Consider the following 22,390-nt stretch of genomic DNA (forward strand, 5'->3'; position numbering starts at 1 on the left):
TTTATCCAAAAAGGAATTATTTTCTCTATTTAGAATAGGTTAGAATTTCTAAATAACTTAGAATTTCTCTAAGTTAGAATAGGTTTTTTTTCAAAGTTAAGGTTTTGGGCTTTAAAAAATAGTTTTCTCCACTGGAAATAATTCCATAGGCAGACTTTTCAAAAAAAAATCTCTATTCATTTATGCCCTGAAAGACAAGTCTAGTTCAATTGTTCATGGTAAAAGCATACTTGGGATTAGCAATCTATACTGTTTAGTGCTGGTTTAATGTTTTGCAAAGTTTACAAATTAAAGTGTTCCAATGGTAACTCACATACAACAAATAGGGTAAGGACTGATAGGCACAGATTGTTTAAACTCTGAGGTAAAATTTGATAAGATGTTTTACATAACTTTAATGAATTGACAAACAGGTCCAGATGGCAAACATACGTAAGAGATTTAGTTAAACAATTTTTTTGGCAAGAACATTATGAATTTTGTAATCAGCTGAGAGCCAATGAAATACAAAGATGAGTCTAGTTAATAATCTACAATGATGAGTTGAAGAAGTATAATAGTGCTAATTTCTCTATTCATCCTGCCTTTTTTTCTTTTTTCAGCCCCACAAGCCTTGGGCACAATGAAGGGGGCAACCTTCATTTGCCTTCTCTTTCTTTTCAGCTCTACCTACTCCAGGGGTGTGTTTCGTCGAGATGCACGTAAGAATTTTATTTTTCTATTGTTCAAATTCATTTTATTTTCCTAGTAAAATAAAGTTTCAGTGAACCCTGCATTTTTAAAGAGCTAATTTTCTTTTAGCATTAGTGACTAGACTAAGGACGCTATTTTACGTTATGAACACTTAGGAAGTTATCTTAATATATTTGTAGCACCTTAAGTGAAAAAAAAGATGAAAATTGTTTCATGGATATTAGAAACATTAGGTCTTACCCAAGTTTGAATATAAAGCCATAAATATTTGATGATTTTAATGATTTCTCAAATAGTATTATTGCTAATTAACTTTTGTTTAAAAGCAGAAGAAATAGTTCACCATCACCATAAGATTTTCTGTTCTGATCATAGCCCAGTATTTTGGAGCAAATGAATACCTAAGTCAAGTGGAGAGAAACATAAAAAATAATATCATAGTGAGTTATTTTCTTTAGAATTTAAATAAATCTTTCTTTTCCCCTAGACAAAAGTGAGCTTGCTCATCGGTATAAGGATTTGGGAGAAGAAAACTTCAAAGGCCTGTAAGTTAAAATATTGAAGAGTGAAATTTAATGTTTCTAAAGGCGTTGTTTATTATTCTGAAGTTCTTACATTCCCCTGTCATCAGAGTCCAGAATCTAGTACAGTATTGGATTCTACCAATGGAATTTTCTGAATTGATGAAAATATTCTGTAGTAGTGCTGTTCAATATGGTATCCACTGGCTACATGTGGTTATTGAGAGAACTTGAAATATAGAAAGTGCAACTGAAGATCAAACATTTAAATTGTGGCTGATGGCTACTGTATAGGGAAGTATAGCTCTGAAACTCTTATGTAAAGAGTTTCAGTACTATGTGGTACCTTTTCCTGCCAGTTACTACATTCCTTTACCTAAGACATAGATCCGTGGTTTCTTGAGAGCATCTTAATATATATTTTTTAATATAGAAAAGAATGAGAAAATAGTTTTTTTAAAGATCAATTTCATTCGATAGCCTGGTTGGAGGAGGTGTGTGTGTGGTTTTTCTTTTTTGTTTTGAATAGTCAAAGGGCCTATTTAATGCCCCTCATCTTAACAATTAGATCCACTTATGGATTTTCCCTGCTTTCAGTATATGTGTGCCCCTATACACATATTTAAACATAGTGGAAATACATATCCTCTTTGCTTACAAAACCACATATGGCCTCAGATCATTGCTGATGTGAACAGGCTTCATGAATAGTAGTAAGATGTATAAAATGCTATAGAACACGTCCTGGTAACACAGTTTGCTCCCTAGTGCAGCTACCTACTTTATATTCAAGTTTCATTATACTACGTTTTTCTATGCCTTGTGTTCCAGAGTGCTGGTTGCCTTCTCTCAGAGTCTCCAGAAAACCCCATTTGAAGACCAGCTGAAATTAACAAAAGAAGTAACTGAGTTTGCAAAAACGTGTGCTGCTGATGAGTCAGCTGAAAATTGTGGCAAGACCCTTGTAAGTACATTGCGACTTTGAGTGTTATTTGTTGATGTGGATCCCGGCTTCTGGGGCCCACCACATTGTGGATGAGGCACGAGAAATTCACATGGACTACTGAGTCCTTTGGAGGAAAGAGAGAGCATGGTTTTTCTCTCAAGGGGGGCAAAAGGCACGGCCTCTGCCATGACAGGCCTTTATTTCTTTTCTGGGCACATTACATGATGGTCCTCATTTACTATGCACAGGTTCGCTTTAGGTGGTTACCTTTTACTGAAAACAAAGGAGCTGATGCCACTAATCACATCACAGAGGAAGGATATTTGCAAACATAAAGGGAAAAGTGGTTGAACCAGTTACACTCATCCTTGGAAGGTTTAGCATGGATTTTAAGAAGTTACTTTGCAGTAAATGTTTCTGCCTCAATTCAGGATGAGGGAGTTTTAGCAAAAGCAAGTCTCATAGCAGTCTAGGTACAATGCAGGCCTGATTCCCTATGGGAGAACCTCTCCATGGGCGTGGATCCTGTCTGGGCTCACACCACGCAGAACAGTCTCCCATAATCTTTTGTTATTTGAAATAATCCTTGTCATTACAAAGGGGACACATCCCTTTTTAGCTCTCTCAATTATTAAAGACCACGTTTGTAAGCAACACTCACAAATGGATAAAGATGGAGAAATTCTAGCTATGCTCACAATTTAAAAAACATGTCTTCATTGAGACCACTCACAATGGTCATAGTGTATTTAAATGGAAATTTGTCATTTGTAAAAGTCTCTTTTTAAAATCTAAAGTTCGATTTGTTTTCATAGAGGCTGATGGGGATAGCAGGCTTTTTAACCTTTAAAAAGCACTTTGCTGATTTTTGTGCTAATTTTGTTACCTGGGTAAAATAGTAGTCCAGGTATATAGTCCTCACTTTAGGGATATTTATATTTTACATACAGTGAAATATTGTGACACTCATATGTTTTAAAGGACTTTGTGCTTTTGGTATTTTTAGATAGGTCTTTAATAAAAAGAGAGGCTTGTGTTTCTCTCACCACATACTTCATATATACTTTTCTGGAGGGCAAGTCCCTTTTTTTGTCACTGAAGTTTTTCCTCATCTCATGTTACCTGTCCCTCAAGTCAGAATCAGCACTTTAACGTCACACAGTGTTATGGCTCTAAATATAAATCTTAAAAATGCATATTTTGGAAATTCATAAATTCTGTCTTGAGCAGCATATTTTCCCTGGAGTTAGTTATTTTCATACTAAAAATTAATGGGGATTAAAAGAATTCATTTAATGGAATGTGCTTTGAGGCAAATATTTCTAAAACAAAAAGATCTATGTTTTAATGCAATAACAATTGATACATAGAGAACTGTGTTACTTCTCAGTTGTACCATCTATGTGTAATTTCTTAAGAAGTAACTGTCATGCTATACTAGTTACAGATAAAACAGAAGGGCAAAATGACAGCTGGACCTCTCACAAAGGAGCAGATTGAATGAATAACTGCCCCAAAACTTTCCTCTCTAGTGTGAGTTCGCCCGCTACATAGAAGATTATTTCCCCTTGATATTTATTTATCATGATCACTGCTACTCTTCAGTCTTAGGTGGCTGAAGTAACATTCATGCTTTAAAGACACTGGCTGTCATTTTGCCCTTCTGTTTTACCCACTGAGACTAATAGTGAGACAGTTACTTCTTAAGAAATTACCATACATGTTGATGGTCAACTCAAGGGAAGCTCCCTAAACCTGAGGGGAAAAAAGTGGATTTTTATATGATGTCCTCACCAAGGTTTACCAGTACACATTTTTAACACTGTTCTTTGGGTGTGAGGAAAATTAAATGACTGCCCAGCAATGTAAAGCCTTTTCTCTTCCATTCAGCACACCCTTTTTGCAGAGAAATTGTGCGGGGTTGCATCTCTTCGTGACACCTATGGCGAGATGGCTGACTGCTGTGACAAAGCAGACGCTGAGAAGCACGACTGCCTCTTGAAGTACAAGGATGATGCTCCAGGCTTCCCTGCGCTGGCGTGGCCAGAGCCCGACGCGCTGTGTGCCTCCTTTCAGGAAAACGCACCGAAGTTGTTGGGAACGTAAGTCATCAGATTCTTATGCTTCAAAGTTAAAAATTCTGAAATAGGTCAAGACTCATTATAACTATTACTACAACAAAAATAGTTTCAACATCAAGACTTAGAAGCTTTTGTTCTAATGGCAATTTCCAAGGAAGTAATATTTGATGCAATGCAATTTTACACAATAAAAAATTTGATCAAAGATCTTTTGAAATTCATTGAAACAAGACATACTCTGCATGAGAAAAATTGACATGTACTAAGATATTATGGAGATATATATTTATTTATTCTCAAAATTAATTTCATTTTAGTTAATAACCTTATATCACCAATATTTAACTTTTATATATGTGTATATGCTGTATATCTGTACATATATATGTGTTTAATTTTTTCACTGGCTTTAAAAATGACAAAGGGAAGGTCATCATGTGCACAGTGAGTTTAATTGGTAAGTCAGATGTCTTTGGTTTTGGAGCTTCTAGGAAAAATGTTGATATTAATTGTTCCTCTAATACTGTCTGTTACAGAAAAATGACTGTTTGTTCTTCTTTTTAAAAATTCAGATACTTATATGAAGTTGGCAGAAGATATCCTTACTTTTATGCCCCAGAACTCCTTTACCTTGCTCAACAGTATAAAACAGTCTTAACAGAATGCTGCGGAGCTGCTGATAAAGCGGCCTGCCTGACGCCAAAGGTATGGCCCAGCAGAAGACTGGAAGAACCAGTTCACACCCAAAGCTCCCATTTGGGATATCTTACAGCTAGATTTGGGGCACCTTACTCTGATGTTAAATTTTTTTACCTGGTCAAAAAAGCCTTCCTTACTCTTATCTTCCTCATGTATTTTTTACCCTTCATGAAGGCCTATGACATCCTCCTCCCTCCTTCTAACTTTTGCCAAAGTGAATCTGATAGAGGAAATCACTTTATATATGTCTAAATATCCCTCTTCTTTTTACAGTGAAATGCAGAAGCTCATTTGTAAAATTGCACAGCAAAGGGCCATAGTTTTTGTTTACCTTTTCATGAACGTTTCTTATTGAGGAAGAAATACAAAGTGGAGATTTTCACTGCATCTAGAAGCATGGATTCATTCATTCATTTTACAAATATTTATTATGTTCTGAATCATCTTTTCTAGATACTTTATTGATGTGCAAGTTGGTGAAGGAGGGATTGAAATTGATTAATGCAAAATTAAGATGTCAACAAAATTATATTTCCTGAGATAATAGCGTACTCTGTTCTACCTTTCTCGTCAGTTCCATTTTTCGTGGCAGTGCCAGCTTGTTGGCTGTTAACTACCTAGGGGCTTCCACTATGGCCAGATGATTTGTCCTCTAACTATATAAACAAAATAATTATTTGCCAATAGTGAGTACTTTGGAATTCAGGTGTATATTGTATCTTTAAAACTTAATTTGTCATAGTCTATCTGCACTTATGAAGGGGTATTTCATATAAAAATCTTTAAAAAATATTTTCAAAAGTATTTCTTTTTTAGATGGCAGATTTGAAGGTCAAAATGCTGGTCTCATCTGCCGGACAGAGACTGAAGTGCTCCAGTCTCGAAAAATTCGGAGAGAGAGCTTTCAAAGCATGGTATTTTAAATTTAGTTTTGTACTTTATAATGATGTAAATGATGATGGTTCCATTGACAAAATTGTATGTTTATATGAGTACTTATATAGTGCCTTCACATACCTCTTTTTGGTTATCTAAAAGGTAGAAACTTAATAGACGTAAAATATCAGGGCATAAAAGACAATTCATCATTATTTTTTTCATATTTTTTCAGGGTAGTCAAAAATTAGAGGATATCTTCTTTTGTTACATTAAGACAGATATTTAAACTCCTATTTATTTTTAAAGACTATGGATCTTAGTCCTTTTTTTAAGTCATTTTTTATTTTTTAATTACAGTTGATACATAATATTATATTGGCTTCAGGTATGCACCCCAGTGATTAGACATTGTGTGACGTACTAATCTCATGCTCATCTGACACCATGCCTAGTTATTAGAACATTATCGACTGCGTTTCCCATGCTGTATTTCTCATCCCATGACTATTGTGTTACTACCAATTTGTATTTTTTACTCCCTTCCCCTTTTTCATAGAGATCTTATTCTAATTGTCCACTATTTTTAGACAGTTGTAGTCAGGGTCTTTTATTTAATTTTTTTTGTTCTAAAAATGTAACTGCCTTTTTAAAAATGTAGTTATTTTTCAAGTACAGTTTTCTGTTTATTTCTCCCATTCCAGCCCACCCCTCCCCCATGCACCCCACCTCCCTCCCATTTCTACCCCCTTAGTTATTGTCCCTGTGTCCTTTATACTTGTTCCTCTAAACCCCTCCCATTGTTTCCCCTTAAATTCCCTCCCCTCTTCCCTCTGGTCACTGTCCCCTTGTTCTCTATTGCAGTGTATTTGTTTTTATTTTGCTTGCTTGTCTGTTTTGTTGTTTAGCTTCCTGTTAAAAAGGTGAGATCATATGGTATTTGTCTTTCAACTCCTGGCTTATTTCACTCAGCATAATGCTTTCCAGTTCCATCCATGTTGTTGCAAAGGGTAGTAGCTCCTTCTTTCTCTCTGCTGCATAGAATTCCATTGTGTATATGTGCCACAATTTTTTGATCCATTCATTTACTGACAGGCACCTAGGTTGCTTCCAGATCTTGGCTATTGTAAATTGTGCTGCTATGAACGGTGTGGTGCATAGGTTCTTTGAAATTCATGTTTTGGGGTTCTTAGGATATAATCCTAGCAGTGGAATTGCTGGATCAAAAGGCAGGTCGATTTTTATTTTTCTGAGAAAATTCCATACTGTTTTCCATAATGGTTGTACCAGTCTGCAATCCCACCAACAGTGAACTAAGGTCCCCTTTTCCTCACAACCTCTCCAACATTTGTTGTTGGTTGCTTTGTTTATGATAGCCATCCTGACTGGTGTAAAGTGGTATCTCATTGTGGTTTTAATTTGCATCTCTCTGATAGTTAGCAATATTGAGCATTTCTTCATGTGTCTCTGGATCTTCTGTATGTCCTCCTTGGGGAAATGTCTGTTCAAGTCCTTTTCCAATTTTTTAATTGGGTTGGTTGTCTTCTTAGAGTGGAGTCATGTAAGTTCTTTGTATATTTTGGAGATTAAACCTTTGTCTGAGGTATCATTGGCAAATATGTTTTCCCATACAGTTGGATGTCTTTTTAATTTAATACTGTTTTCTTTAGCCATGCAGAAACTTTTTATTTTGATGAGATCCCATTTGTTTATTCTTTCCTTTATATTCCTTGCTCTAGGGGACATATCAGTAAAAATGTTGCTGCATGAAATATCTGAGATTTTCCTGCCAATGTTCTCTTCTAGGACTTTAATGGTTTCAAGGCTTATATTTAAGTCTTTTAATCCACCTTGAATTTATTTCGGTATATGGCGTAAGCTGGTGCTCAAGTTTCATTTTTTTGCACGTAGCTGTCCAGTTGTCCCAATACCATTTGCCGAAGAGGCTATCTTTACTCCATTTTATGTTATTGCCCCCTTTGTCAAATATTAATTGACTGTAGAGAGTTGACTTTATTTCTGGGCTCTCTGTTCTGTTCCACTGGTCTATGTGCTTGTTTTTATGCCAGTACCAGACTATTTTGATTACAGTGGCTTTGTAATACAATTTGATATCAGGTATTGTGATTCCTCCTACTTTGTTCTTCTTTCTCAAAATAGCAGCTGCTATTCAGGCTCATTTATGATTCCATATAAATTTTTGAAGTGTTTGTTCTATGTCTGTGAAATATGCCATTGGTACTTTAATAGGTATTGCATTGAATCTGTAAATTGCTTTGGGTAGTATGGACATTTTGATGATGTTAATTCTTCCAATCCATGAACAAGGTATATGTTTCCATTTGTTTGTGTCTTCCTTGATTTCTTTCTTCAGGGCTGTGTAGTTTTCTGCATACAGGTCTTTTACCTCCTTAGTTAGGTTTATTCCCAGATATTTTATTTTTGTTTTTGCTATATCAAATGGGATTTTTTCCTTGATTTCTGCTTCTGCTGATTCATTGTTGGTATACAAAAATGCCATTGATTTCCGGATATTGACTTTGTAACCCACTGTTTTGCCAAATTCATTAATTAGTTTGAGCAGTTTTTGGGTAGAGTCTATAGGATTTTCCATGTACACTATCATGTCATTTGCAAACAGTGACAGTTTTGTTTTCTCCTTTCTATTTAGATGCCTTTTATTTCCTTTTCTTGCCTGATCGCTGTGGCTAAAACTTCCAATACTATATTGAATAGAAGTGGTGAAAGTGGACATCCTTGTCTTGTACCTGATCTTAGTGGAAAAGCTTTTAGTTTTTGCCCATTGAGTATGATGTTGGCTGTAGGTCTCTCATGTATGGCCTTTATTATATTGAGGAATGCTCCCTCTATTCCCACTTTGCTAAGTGTTTTTATCATAAATGGTAAAATTTTGATAAGGTACATAAATTGTACCTTATCAAAAGCTTTTTCCACTTCTATTGATATGATCATGTGGTTTTTGTCTTTGCTTTTGTTTATGTGATGTATTACATTTACTGATTTGCGAATATTGAACCATCCTTGCATCCCTGGGTTGAATCCCACTTGGTCATGGTGTATGATCTTTTTGATATATTGTTGGATGTGATTTGCCAATATTTTGTTGAGGATTTTAGCATCTATGTTCATTAGCGATATTGGCCTGAAGTTTTCTTTCTTTGTTGTGTCTCTATCTGGTTTTGGAATTAGGATGATGCTGGCTTCACAAAAAGAATTTGGGAGTTTTCCATCCTTCTGGATTTTTTGGAATAGTCTGTGGAGAATAGGGGTTAGCTCTTCCTTAAATGCTTTGTAGAATTCTCCTGTGAAACCATCTGGTCCAGGGCTTTTGTGTGATGGGAGTTTTTTGATTACTGCTTCAATTTCTTTTGCTGTTATTGGTGTGTTTAGATTTTATGCTTCTTTTTCATTGAGTTTTGGAAGATTGTATTTTTCTAGAAATGTGTCCATTTCCCCTAGGTTTTCAAATTTCTTGGCATACAGTTCTTCATAGTAATTTCTTACAATCCCTTCTATTTCTGTGGTATCAGTTATAATCTCTCCCTTTCATTTCTGATTGTGTTTATTTCTGTCCTCTCTCTTCTTTTCTTGATGAGCCTACTTAAAGACTTGTCTATTTTGTTTATCTTCTCAAATAATCAACTCCTGGATTCATTGATCCTTAGAATTGTGATTTTAGTCTCTATGTCATTTAATTCTGCTCTGATCTTGGTTATTTCCTTCCTTCTGCTTGCTCTGGGCTGTCTTTGTTATTGTTCCTTGAGTTCTTGCAGGCATAGGGTTAGGTTGTTTGTTTGAAATGTTTCTATATTCTTTAGGTAGGCCTCTATTGCTGTACACTTTCCTCTCAGGACTGTCTTCACTGTGTCCCATAAGTTTTGGGTTATTGTGAGTTCATTTTCATTTGTTTCCAGAAACATTTTGATGTCTTCCCTAATTTCATTCTTGACCCATTCGTTGTTTAATAGCATATCATTCAGTCTCCATGATTTTGGGTGCTTTGGGTTTTTTCCTTTGGGGTTGGTTTCCAATTTCAGTCCCTTGTGGTCAGAGAAAATGTTTGGTATGATTTCAATTTTCTTGAATTTATTGAGGCTTGTTTTGTGTCCTATCATGTGGTCTATCTTTGAAAATGTTCCGTATGCATTTGAAAAGAATGTGTATTTAGCTTCTTTGGGATGAAGGGCTCTATATATATCAGTTAAGTCCATTTCATCTAGGGTGTTGTTTAATGCTGCAGTATCTTTGTTGATATTTTATTTGGAAGATCTGTCCATTTTTGATAATGGGGTGTTAAAATCCCCTACTATAATTGTGTTGCTGTGAATATCTTTCTTGAAGTCCTCTAAGATTTTCTTGATATATTTGGGTGCCCCTATGTTTGGTGCATATATGTTTATGATGTTAATGTCTTCTTGGTGGATTCTTCCCTTGAGTATAATGAAGTGACCTTCTGGGTCTCTCTTTATGGCCCTTTTTTTGAAGTCTATTTTGTCAGATATCTCCCTCTGTCCCCTGCAACTATCTGAAGCTGTCTGCTTGTCCTTTTACATTCTAATGATTAAATTCAGCCATAAAAGGTTACTTCTCATTTTCTCATAGGTCCAGCTCCATTCTTAATTTCTTGTTTTTGCCTGGGCCTTAATTTTTATATTACCTAGCTGGTTCTAGGAATATCCTTTAATATCTGAGCCAAAAACCTCCTCACTCCAGTCCCCAATCTCTCATTTGCTAGACAACAATTAATCAACACAAACAGAAGATACAATGGAAATAATAGACATTTTGCAAGGTCTCTAGAAATTATCATTTGCACTATATGCCTGTCACCTCTATCACCAACACCATTAATATCAAACAAATAAATTTTAAAAAGAGCCACAAAGTGAAGCAATACACAATTAAACAGGCTGTGAGTGTTTGGGGGGAAGAAATATTTTTGATCTGATTTAGGCAGCTCTGAAATGATTTGTGAAAGCACATGGATACTAGTTAGTCTTTTACATTTCTTCATTGAGCTTAAAGACTATACTGGGTCAATTGTGTGCTAAAAAAGAAGCTTAAAGCTCCTTAATTGTGGAAAGTTATACAAATTCTTTTCTCAGAGTCCTTCAGAAGTCAGGAAAACGGCTTTTAAATTGGTAAAAAAAAGATAACTGGAGTTTGCATGACCCTTTTCAGTTTATAAAATGCTTTCCTGTGCATTATGTGATTTAACCCTCACAACAATCCCATGATTCAGTATGTAGTTGTGACACTGCAGGGGCTGAAGCCCAAGAGAGTCTAAGGACCTTGCCTAGAAGGACACTGCTAGTTAGCAATAAAGTCGGATCTAGAAGTCAGATCTAGAAGTCAGATCTGGCTCCAAACCTGATGCTTCTCAGATGCCACCTCTTTTAGAATCCCTCTTCCATTTCTGGTTTCATGAATTGCTGCCTTCTTGCTACTCACCACACAGTTTTACACTGGGTAATTCTGCCCTAAAGGAAACATTTTGCCCTAAGATAACAATTTGGTCCAGAACCTGTACTAAAATAAGAGCTAATGAATTTTAGAAATTACTTCCATATTTCATTTGGTCCTGAATTTTTTGTTATAAGTATTATTTTTCTAGTGCTTTCACATAAAATATTGCATGCTAATAAAGTTTTGATGGGGGAATTTTCTTTTTAGGGCTGTAGCTCGCTTGAGCCAGAAATTTCCCAATGCTGATTTTACGGAGGTTTCCAAGCTAGCGGGTGATCTTGCCAAAGTCCATAAGGAATGCTGCACTGGTGACCTGCTTGAATGTGCAGATGACAGGGTAAAGAATCCTCAGTATTCTTTTTGATAACTTTGCTTTGGTAACATACTTCAGCTGGTGTAATGAATTTGTTGAGTGTCATTTGTAACAGCTGACAGTGAATTGAAATGATCTTTTATGCCTAATATGCTCAATTCTTTCCCTGAATTGTGGTACGTTTTTAAGAAAATAAACCTGGCTATCTGACTCACTAAGTGATCTGATAAACATATTCACTAATTTGTAATTCTTGTGAGTCATATTCTGAGAACAAAGGCTTAAAGTGAAGTAGGGCAGGTGCAAAGGTAGATTTCTCAGAAGGTGTTTTGGGAAGATGGGTAAAGTTGGAGAAGAGCTGAAAAGACCTTTGGAAATTATGTAAATTTTTCTATATGTTCTCCCTCAATATACAAATATTTAGCATCACATGTTTTCCCCCCGAAACTTAAACATATGACCAAATACTAGAGTCCCAACCACTCAGAACAATTTCTGGAAAATTTAAGGCAGATATTTCACATGTGTAAGCAGGTCTGTGAGCACAGTCTTGACTAATCCTCAAAAATTTCTCACCCTTTATTTAGTTATTTGATTTTAAAAATGTCTGCAATTAATGTTGGGGATATGTGGAGAAAACAATACTGGGTTTTTAAAAATATGCAGTATATATATATTTACTTTTCAATTACCGGTTACATTCAGTATGATTCTGTATTAGTTTTGGATGTAAGCAGAGTGGTTAGAAAATTGTGTACTTTACAATACAGAGTGACCATCTGATGTTTCAAGTACTCATTTCTGTGGCTATTCTGTAACTACCAATTTGTACTTCTTAATCCCTTTATCTTTTTCACCCACCCTTTTAATACTAGATTTTAATTACAAAGCTAAAACGCCTTAACAGTAGAAATATAAAATTAATAAATAATGGATACGGACCCCTGTTACTTCCATTTAATCAAATGGAAGTGTTTTAGTAGGTTCTGAGTCCCAGGTTTGGGAGCACAGACTGAAAATGTTCATAGAAGGCAGGTTAGTATGTGTATGGCTTTAGAATGTAGAGACATGTTCCACCAACATAATAAAGGTCTGTAGAAAAAGTATAGTAATGTCAGTTTATGTTAAGTAATTTTCATCAACTTGGTTATAGGCGGATCTTGCCAAGTATATGTGTGAGAATCAAGATTCAATCTCTTCGAAAGTGAAGCAATGCTGCGATAAGCCTCTGTTGGAAAAATCCCACTGCCTTACTGAGTTAGAAAATGATGACCTGCCTACTGGCCTGACCCCACTAGCTGCTACTTTTGCTGAAGATAAGGATGTTTGCACAAATTATAAGGAGGCAAAAGATCCCTTCCTGGGCACGTAAGTGGATAAGGAATTATCCTGTCATAGTTTTTATATGGTCTGAGGATTGAGAAAGCAATTGTAGACTTTTCTTTGGAGTTGTCACAACTGTTGCCTGCAATACTTAGTTATCCACTCCTCTCTGAGCCTTTAAAATTTTTTGCAAAAAAATGAATTTGTTTTAAAAAATTGTCACAATAATACCTCATGGCAAAAACTCAATCAATAAAAGAAGAGTATAAAAGTAATAAGTAGAAGTTTCTGTCATCCACCCCTCCATTTCTTAGGGCCATTTCTGGAAATACTTCTAGAAACATTTCTGTGTATACATAAATTATATACATATTATTCATTTATTTATTCATAGTATTTCTAGAACTTACATGATACATACATGTGAATATGTATGTATGTTACAAACACATCTTTATGTCTCTGTATCTATCTATCTATCTATCTACCCATCTATTTGATGGCAGCAAAAAAGTATAAAGAGAAGTATGGAGTCTGCTGCCAGGTGCTTTCTATTTGTTTGCCAAGGCCAGATGTCCAGTAACACATCAAGGCAGTATACATTATATGACAAGATAAATGATCGTGTATAGTCAGTGGTGATAAACTTTGAATTTTTATTGTTGGAGCATAATAATATTATGTGCACCAAAAATGTATTTTATAAAATCATGTACCTGTCAAGATTTCATTCATATACAGAAGAAAAAGAAAAATTTATAAATATCTATCTATCTGAGCCTTTTTGAGATATAGTCCAAATCAAGCAAAATATACATAATAACAGATGTCATTTATCAAACGTTTAATATGTGTCAGACTGTGTGGTATGTATAAATTTTGTCATGTATTTGTCATGTATTTCTCACAATCCACTTTGTGAGATAACCTATTGTTACCTCCATTCTAAAGAGGAGCAGACTAGAGTTCTGATAGTTTTAATAAATTACCTAAGGTGATAGAGTATAATAAGTGTCAGGACAAGGATTTGAATGAAAGTAGCTTTAACTCTGATCCCCAGACCCTTAGCCACCCAGCTTTACTGCATGGGGTTTAGTCAAATTGAGACCATTGAAATATGAGTTATTCTTATGATTAGTTATGTGATTTTCTTGCTTATTAGTTCAGCTAAGTCTATTCTGCTTTCATCTTAATTAGGTTTTTGTATGAATATGCAAGAAGACATCCTGAATATTCAGTCTCATTGTTACTGAGACTTGCCAAGAAATATGAAGCTACACTGGAAAAGTGCTGTGCCACCGAGGATGCTCATGCTTGCTATTCCAAAGTGGTAGGTTTCTCAAAGAAAAACAAACCCCAAAACATGTAGCTCTTTGGTGATTCCAATAATAAGGAAGAGAAATAATGCCAGAATGCAAAATGTTATATAATAAAATTGAAACATGCTCTTCAGATGGTTTCAATCTTTTGTTCTTAAAAATTTTAGTGGCTCTCTGACTGAAGTGGCTCAGTGGACTGACCACAGGCCTGAAAACCAAAAGGTCACTGGTTTGATTTCTGGTCAGGGCACATGTCTGGGTTGTGGGCCAGATCCCTAATCAAGGGCATGCAAGAGGCAACTGATAGATGTCTCTCTTGCACATTGACGGTTCTCTATCTTTCTTTCTCCCTCCCTTCCCCTATCTCTAAAAGTAAATAAATAAAATCTGAAAAAAAGGTTAAAAATTTGTTAGGGACAAAGTAATCTTAATAGAATAGCTAATAAAACCTAGAATAGTCTGGAGAAAAAAGGATCTGAAGAGACCAGTGTCAAGATTTTACAAAATCTTGACTCTGCCTTTTGTTTTTACATTCTCGAACAAAATTAGATAAAATAAATTTAAATATGTATTAGAAGTGATATGACTTAGATATAAAGTTAATCTCATTTCAAGATTTCTCAATTTATTAAGAATTAGTATCTTAAAAGGAAACCTGCAGAATCTATTCATTTAGAATATTTTCAATTTTTTTTTGTTTTGGCTTTATAAGAAATTAAGTAAAGAGGGGAAATCTGTTCTGGAGGATTATTAGTATATTTAGCTATGCTACAATGGAATTTTTAGCATGTTTAGGATACTTAGCCCTTTAACTTATATAGTGGTTTGCAAACTTTAGAACTATAGGGAAGTGATGTTTTTCCTCTACCAAGAAACTGCTATATGCCAGGCACCATTGGGATCTGATAACCAAGGTACAGTCTCTTCTTTCAGAGAACTCAGGATCCAACTGGAGAGATGAATTAATAATAATAGGGCTTATAATCATAGCTGTAATTTGTTGAACTTCTACTATGTTCCCAGCAGTTTTTATTTAATTAGCTCAGGTTGTTTTTGCAGAGGAATTCTCTGAGGTAAACACCATCTTCATTGCCATTTTAGAGGTGAGGTTTCTAAAACTTGGCAATTGAAAGTAAAATTCCATGACTAGAAAATGAATCAGATGACCTGGCTCAAATACCAGCAGTATACTCCAGAACCTGAGTATTCTTAATCACTTACACCAGACAGTTTGGATGTACTCTAACAGATTTGGCATCAAAGATCTACTTACATTGCTTTGGGCAGAAAGGGAGAAGGATCTTATTCTGCCTAGAGGGGTAAAAACAGCCTGCATCTTGTTCTTAATCCTGTAAATACAATTTTTTTATCTTTTAGTTTGATGAACTTAACCCTCTTGTGGAAGAGCCAACGGAGTTAGTCAAAAAGAATTGTGAACTTTTTGAAAAACTTGGAGAGTATGGCTTCCAAAATGAGTACGTATTTTTTGACTAATTTTTTCTGATCAGTTTGTAATTTTTTAAAGATGTAACATGCAAGTGGGAACCCAAGAAAACCATAATTTATTTATGAAAAATTGTGTATTTATTCTCACATGTTTAAACTTCAGTCACCTTCAAAATACTCTCCATTTGATGCAATATACCTATCAAGACATTTTCCCACTGCTCAAAACAGTTTTGAACTCATTGATTTGGATGCCTTTTAGTGCTTCTATCATTTTTTCCTCACCCATTCTATATTGGCAGACTTTCTCTTTAAGGACCTTTTTGATACAGAGAAACAAAAAATGTTGCTTCAAATGAGACTGTCTGAATAGGGCAGGTGGGGCGTGGGGGTCATGATGTTTTTGGTCAAAAAGTGCTGAGCACTCAGTGTGGTGTGGTTGTAAATTGCCCATCAGGAAATGGGTAAATGCATTGAAAGAGTCTTCAAAAAAATTTCACTGAAGCCGAATGTAGCCTCTCAAAACAACACCAGCTAGTACACTGATACAGATGGGTTTCTGGAACACTCACCTATCAGGAGAAACCTATACTACAAGGGGCCTGCCCTCCTGAAGATAATTATGGTTTTTCTTTTCATTCCCTCTTGTAGATAGTACCTGCCATAGAACTTTCAATTATGAAAATGCAGTATATGTTTCTAATCCCACCCCATCAAGAAAGACTGGAGGAGAGATAAAATAGTTGATGGGATGTAGAGACCTGTATTTGAATGTAGTTTAAAAATTAGACTTGAACCTGGAAAGGAAAAATATCAAATCTCAGGATATAGGAACTGAGGATGACCTTTGAAGGTTAAGGAATGCTTTGTGGACAAACTAAAGACACCAACACTTTACAGAACAAGAAATAGTTGGACTTGAATAGGAGTAGCTCAAGAAGTATTGGAATATACACGGACAGACTAATGTGCTAATCTAATGCAGCCTACCTATGGAGGGAGAAGCAAGAAGGGGCACATCATTCAGCAGATAGTTATTGTTCAACTTACCCATGTCAGCACTATTTTAACTGTGGGTGCTAAGGATAACAATAATGAACAAGTCTCCTCTCTTGAGTAGATTACAGTCATACGTTGACTTCCAATGGTGATTAGAATTCTTAATAAATGATTGTTACATGCTAGATATCATGTCTGGTTGACTGCATACTTTATTTCTTTTAAGTTAATCCTTGAGCCATCCCTACTGAGTAGCGTATATTTCTTCCCATTTTATAGCCAAGAAAACTCATCCATATCTTCCAAAGTTAGCACAGTGCTGATATACAAGTTGGGAAAAATTTAGGGTTACAGTTTCGAGTACCTGAAACACAGAGTTATTAAAGCTGTCATAATCATAACCTGCATGTCTTTTTCCATATGATCAACTGTAAACCTACTTCTGCCCACCCCTGCATACTAAGCTGATCAGGTTTTACTGAAAGAAAGAAGCAATCAATAAATATATCAATACTAAGTCACTGAATTATACTGTCACTTTCCTAAGATTACTCAGCGCCCATGGAATTTAAAGTTAGCCTTAATAGTTGCTTAGGGCAATGCCTTTGCACACACTACCCCATCAACATGGAGATGGAGATGGTCTTATGCACAGAAAACCATTTTAATTGATTTTGTCTAAGTATTTTCTGCTTCACCCACTATGTTAGAAGAAAATAGTTTTTTGCCTTACTGAAAACACATGGATTATTTTGTTATAGGCTCCTGGTTCGTTACACCAAGAAAGCACCCCAAGTGTCAACTCCAACTCTTGTGGATATGTCAAGAAAACTAGGAAAAGTGGGCACTAAGTGTTGTAATCTTCCTGAACCACAAAGAATGGGTTGTGCTGATGACTTTGTGAGTTTTTAAAAATATAACAAGACAATAGTGATGTATTTTTACCTTTGGATATTTACAGGCTAACTTCAGAAGCAGGGGTGAACTAATGTGTGTGTGGGTGGGAGGGAGGCAGTAGCAGCCAGGATTCCTTCACCTGTATTATCCCTAGTATCAGAATGAGGATTTAGATAAGATCCCAAAGATGATAAATTGTTTCAAAAAATCAATGAATTTTTAATGTTTTATCTTGGCATTTAAACATTTTTTAGTTTTGTAGGAGCAGGAGGTCTTTCGCTTAATGTATTATATAAAACTGCTTTATCTCCACTCCAATACATACCTTAGGATTCACCTCAAATTGTTTTAATAAATTATTTTCTCAAATAAATTATTCTTAAAATGTAGGCATATCTAAAAGAGAAAATATTTTTAAACATCTGTTATTATTTGTAGTACTGAATTAAATCAACCTTAGATTCATTTTTGCTAGATAAAATACAGTACTGACTTTGGTCCACTGAAAAGTAGGAATTTATGGTAAACTCCCCCCCCCACGTTTATTTATTTTATTGTTGACACTATTACATTATGATTCTTTTGAATTTCTGCCCTACTCCCTATTTTTCAGCTGTCTGTGGTGCTGAACGGGTTGTGTGTGCTGCATGAGAAGGCACCAGTGAGCGAAAGAGTTACCAAATGCTGCACAGAATCATTGGTGAACAGACGGCCATGCTTTTCTTCTCTGGAAGTGGATGAAAGCTATGTTCCCAAAGAATTTAATGCTGAAACATTCACCTTCCATGCAGATGTATGCACACTTCCTGAGCATGAGCAACAAGTCAAGAAACAAACGTGAGGAGTATTTCACTACTGCATGTGTTTGTAATCTCAACAGTGAGAAATGTAAATTAATTGCATAACTTTCCCTGAAGTAGTTATTATATTTTTAAAAAGAATATTTAAGTATTGGCCTTAAGTTGATAAAAGTGTCAAAAATAAAATAGATAGGTTTTTGTTTTCTTATCAAAAGAAATGAACAAACAACCATAAAATGATATTATAATCTTGCCTAGAAATCATTCAGAATTATTGTGTGGATAAAGGCTTCAGAGAGAAATATCTTAGTGCAGGTTCAGTAAAAAAAGCTGAGCAGTTAACTGATTCATTTGTACAGATAGCAAATTAGTAAAAATCTTAAAATAACTTTTTATTTTAAGTTTCTTCTATGGAAACCCACAGGCAAGGCAAATCTCCAAGATGTAACTATTGAGATTGGAATTTGGGATAAAAAACATCTAGAAATGTGAGTTCTAAGGCTGGACTCCCCACTGCTGTCCCAGAGGGTTAGAAATGTAACATGAGGTTGCTCTCATCTCTGGTGGGTCCTAATAGAGGCCATACATCTAAGAGTAATGTTGCAAAACTTATTGCCCTCACATACATTTTCCGAGCACTTGTATGTGTGCCAATGTTAATGAAATAGAGCCACCAGCTTCAATGAGTTTGGATGGTCTTGTTTCTTATGGCTTTCCCTATTCATTTTGAATGGGTCAAATTCCAAAGACTAAATATAACTATACTTGTGTTAGAAACTTTTATTTTTTTAAAGATTTTATTTATTTATTTTTAGAGAGAGAGGAAGGGAGGGAGAAAAAGAGAGAAAGAAACATCAATGCCTTTTGCCTTTCGTTTGCCCCCTACTGGGGAGCTGGCCCACACCCTAGGCATGTGCCCTGATGGGAATTGAACGGGTGACCCTTTGGTTTGCAGGCTGGCACTCAATCCACTGAGCCACACCAGCCAGGGTGGATTAGAAACTTTTTAATGGAATCCAAAATAATTAAGTTTTAAGGATCATTGAAAATTATTTGTAATTTTTGTGCTCTTGCTATAGACTTCAATATGGCATAACTTTCAACATCTGAATAATTCATAAATGCAATGACATAATATTTTCTTCCAAAGATTTAACTAAAAAATATTTATTGATTTTTTTGAGATTTATTGACACTACAGACATTGCGCTATATACATTTATGGTTTTATTTGCTCCTTCCACCAACCCTGTGAAAATAGATTTTTATTCTCCTCATTAAGCAAATGAGAATATTGAAGAAGTGTGCAGAGGTAAGTCTTGGCTTTAAGCTCAGAGTTGCCCCGCTCTAAGACTTATAATTTCAAACAGCAGGACTACTGTCTTTACTGTCTCCATTTTTCTGTATGTGAGTAACCTTTTCCTGTTTTGTTTTCATTTAAATGCAGTGCACTTGTTGAGCTCTTGAAACACAAGCCCAAAGCCACCGAGGAAAAACTGAGGACTGTTTTGGGGAATTTCTCAGCTTTTGTACAGAAGTGTTGTGCAGCTGCTGACAAAGAGGCCTGCTTCTCTGAGGAGGTGCTGGAGTCGTCCTTATTTTAATGCACTGACTTCCTTTGTGGTGTCTGGCTTAGGGGTTTCTGTATCTGAAGGACACCTCTTTCTCCAGGGACAGGAATCTTCCTCTACATGCAGTTGTCTGGAAAATGATTTAAATTAGCTTTAGTTTTCTATCTCCTTCTACACCAGAGCATATTATTAAATGTTTGTAATATTTGTTTTTTTTCCAAAGTTGGGATATTTATGAATATGGATAGAAATATTCAGAAGTTCTGAAATCTTTTGGTATCATGAAACCAAAACATTAATTTTGTAAACATACTTTTAGAAGTGCTGGTTTGTGATTTGGTTGAATCTGAGTGCTTGATTTGACAAGTTAGTGGGGAAGTTTACAGTGAAATTCCTGAATCATTTAATATTTTTCCCTATGACTTAACAGTAATGTTTTTGTTCCTTTGGGGGCCTGGGTGTCAGTAAGTTTCCTTGCAGAGATTTTAGTGCTAAGCTGGAATTACAGCATGCAAAGCACAGAAAATTACTTTGCAATAATCAATGGCTGTATAAATGTTAATTTGTATCTTAATAATAATGCTAATACTTCCCCTAAATCTGTCATTTCTTTTGTATTCAGGGACCAAAACTTGTTGCTTCAAGTCAAGCTGAGTTGGCCTAAAGACCAAACAGTCCCAAGCACCTCAGGTAACTATACTCTGAATTTTCATTTAAAAATTAGTCATAACAGTTAATATTAAAATAGCAAAGATCAGGTGACCATTTGCTGATAGTCATACGACTGTTGCCAATCATTGTTTTAAGCTCCTTATATACATTAACTTATTTAATTCTCAAAATACTTGCCTGATTTGAGTTCCATTAGTATTTCCATATTTCAGATGAGAAAATGAAAGCAAAGATCAAAGCATAGGCTAAGTAGTTTACCCAAGGATCAAGCAGCTGGTGAGGGGTGGAGCCACAACTCACTATTCAAACTGAAGCTAGACAGTCACTGACCTGTTCTGACCTAATGTAAAGCAGTAGACAGAGCCATTCAACTAAATGATGATTCATTGTCATTAGTGGATCACTCCAAGAATTAGCCTGGACAATATGCATTTTTGTAGGTTGAATGAAAAGTTGAACGGTGATGATTTCACAAAGTTCCACCTAATAGCTCATTAACAAATTCATGTCATTGGAGAATATGATAGATTTACTTTGTGTGAACTATAATTAATAGTAAGTAATATACTATTAAGTTTCCAGTGTGTCAACATGCTAAGTTTTAATAGATATTCTCTTCTTAGGACAAAAAGGCCCACTTTAAAATTTAGATGTTTGACCACAAATAGGTTTTATCTACTTTGGTTATAATATTCTGGGGAGAATCTTTAAAAATAGGATAAAACTTTCTTTTTAAAAACAAGTTGTTCAACTGTATTTTAGTATGAATTTTCCAAACTGACCATGATGTTCATCCAGTGCTAGACTTGAACTTAATCTTTGCCTACGTGATAGTACCTACCCATTGTGCATCCAGGCAAAGAAGCAACTTTGCATCTCTGCATATTTGGTAGTTTCCAATTGTGGTTTGTTCTAATCCTAACTGCCCAGATTTTCTTCTTAGAGATCTAACTTGGTGAAGACACCTTGTTTTATTTTCACTGGTGAAAATTGCAAATTTCAGAAAGGCAGTCTAAGCAATTTGACATTAATTTAAATAGATTTGAAAACACATCCCACTTTAGAAATAGTACTTATAATTTGTCCTTTTGTTTTACAGCCCCCCCTGGAAGAATGGGAGATGAAGACCCAAAGCTTACTCATCTGTTTTTCCTTTTGTTTGGTGTAAAATCAACAAAAACTTATCTGAAAAACATGAATTTCTTTAAATATTTTGCCTTTTTTCTGTGTGCTGCAATTAATTAAATTTTCAAAATTTTAATGTTATGGCTCAGGACTATTATTTTTCAAAAAATAGTTGCCATCCTGAAAATTTCATTGGTTCTATCAAAGTCTTGCTCTTCTCTTTCCCCACTTCAGTAGTGGCCTTCTGGTTCCTAATGGGCTAATTAATTAAAAGAAACATTAATACTCCTCTGAGTTGTTGATTATAAACATTTAAAATAATATTTTAACATTATTATAATTCTGAATAAAAGAATAAAGACTGCAGGATAGGTAGAGTACACAAAACTCAGTACCAGAACTTCTGAAGTACCAGAACTCTCTAAGAAATGTGAGGGACAAAGAGGAGAAAGATGATTACAAGGATAGTCAACTTAGTGGGAAAAAAAAACAATGATCCTAGAAGAAATTTTAACAGTCCAGGATGACAATACATAAAGGGTATACAAAATTTAACAGTTTTAGGGAAGCATTAGTGGAAGGTGGAGTTAGGAGAGCTGGACAGAGTGCAGTAAGCCATAAG

At 35.2% G+C, this 22,390-nt stretch overlaps 1 protein-coding gene across 1 annotated transcript; it reads left to right on the plus strand.

Moving 5' to 3' along the window:
• Positions 1-572: 572 nt before the first annotated feature.
• On the plus strand, positions 573-21,904 carry ALB (albumin). Its single transcript, XM_037150177.2, has 15 exons — positions 573-701; positions 1,181-1,238; positions 2,046-2,178; positions 4,051-4,262; positions 4,814-4,946; positions 5,757-5,854; positions 11,511-11,640; positions 12,770-12,984; positions 14,137-14,269; positions 15,636-15,733; positions 17,465-17,603; positions 18,214-18,437; positions 19,848-19,980; positions 20,594-20,661; positions 21,743-21,904. Exons 1-14 carry the CDS (start codon positions 623-625, stop codon positions 20,633-20,635), a joined length of 1,827 nt encoding a protein of 608 aa, XP_037006072.2. The 5' UTR covers positions 573-622; the 3' UTR covers positions 20,636-20,661; positions 21,743-21,904.
• Positions 21,905-22,390: the final 486 nt, after the last annotated feature.

This window comes from Artibeus jamaicensis, unplaced genomic scaffold (genome assembly GCF_021234435.1).
Source record: "Artibeus jamaicensis isolate MK-2021 breed Jamaican fruit bat unplaced genomic scaffold, CSHL_Jam_final scaffold_1031, whole genome shotgun sequence".
NCBI classification, from domain to species: Eukaryota; Metazoa; Chordata; class Mammalia; order Chiroptera; family Phyllostomidae; genus Artibeus; species Artibeus jamaicensis.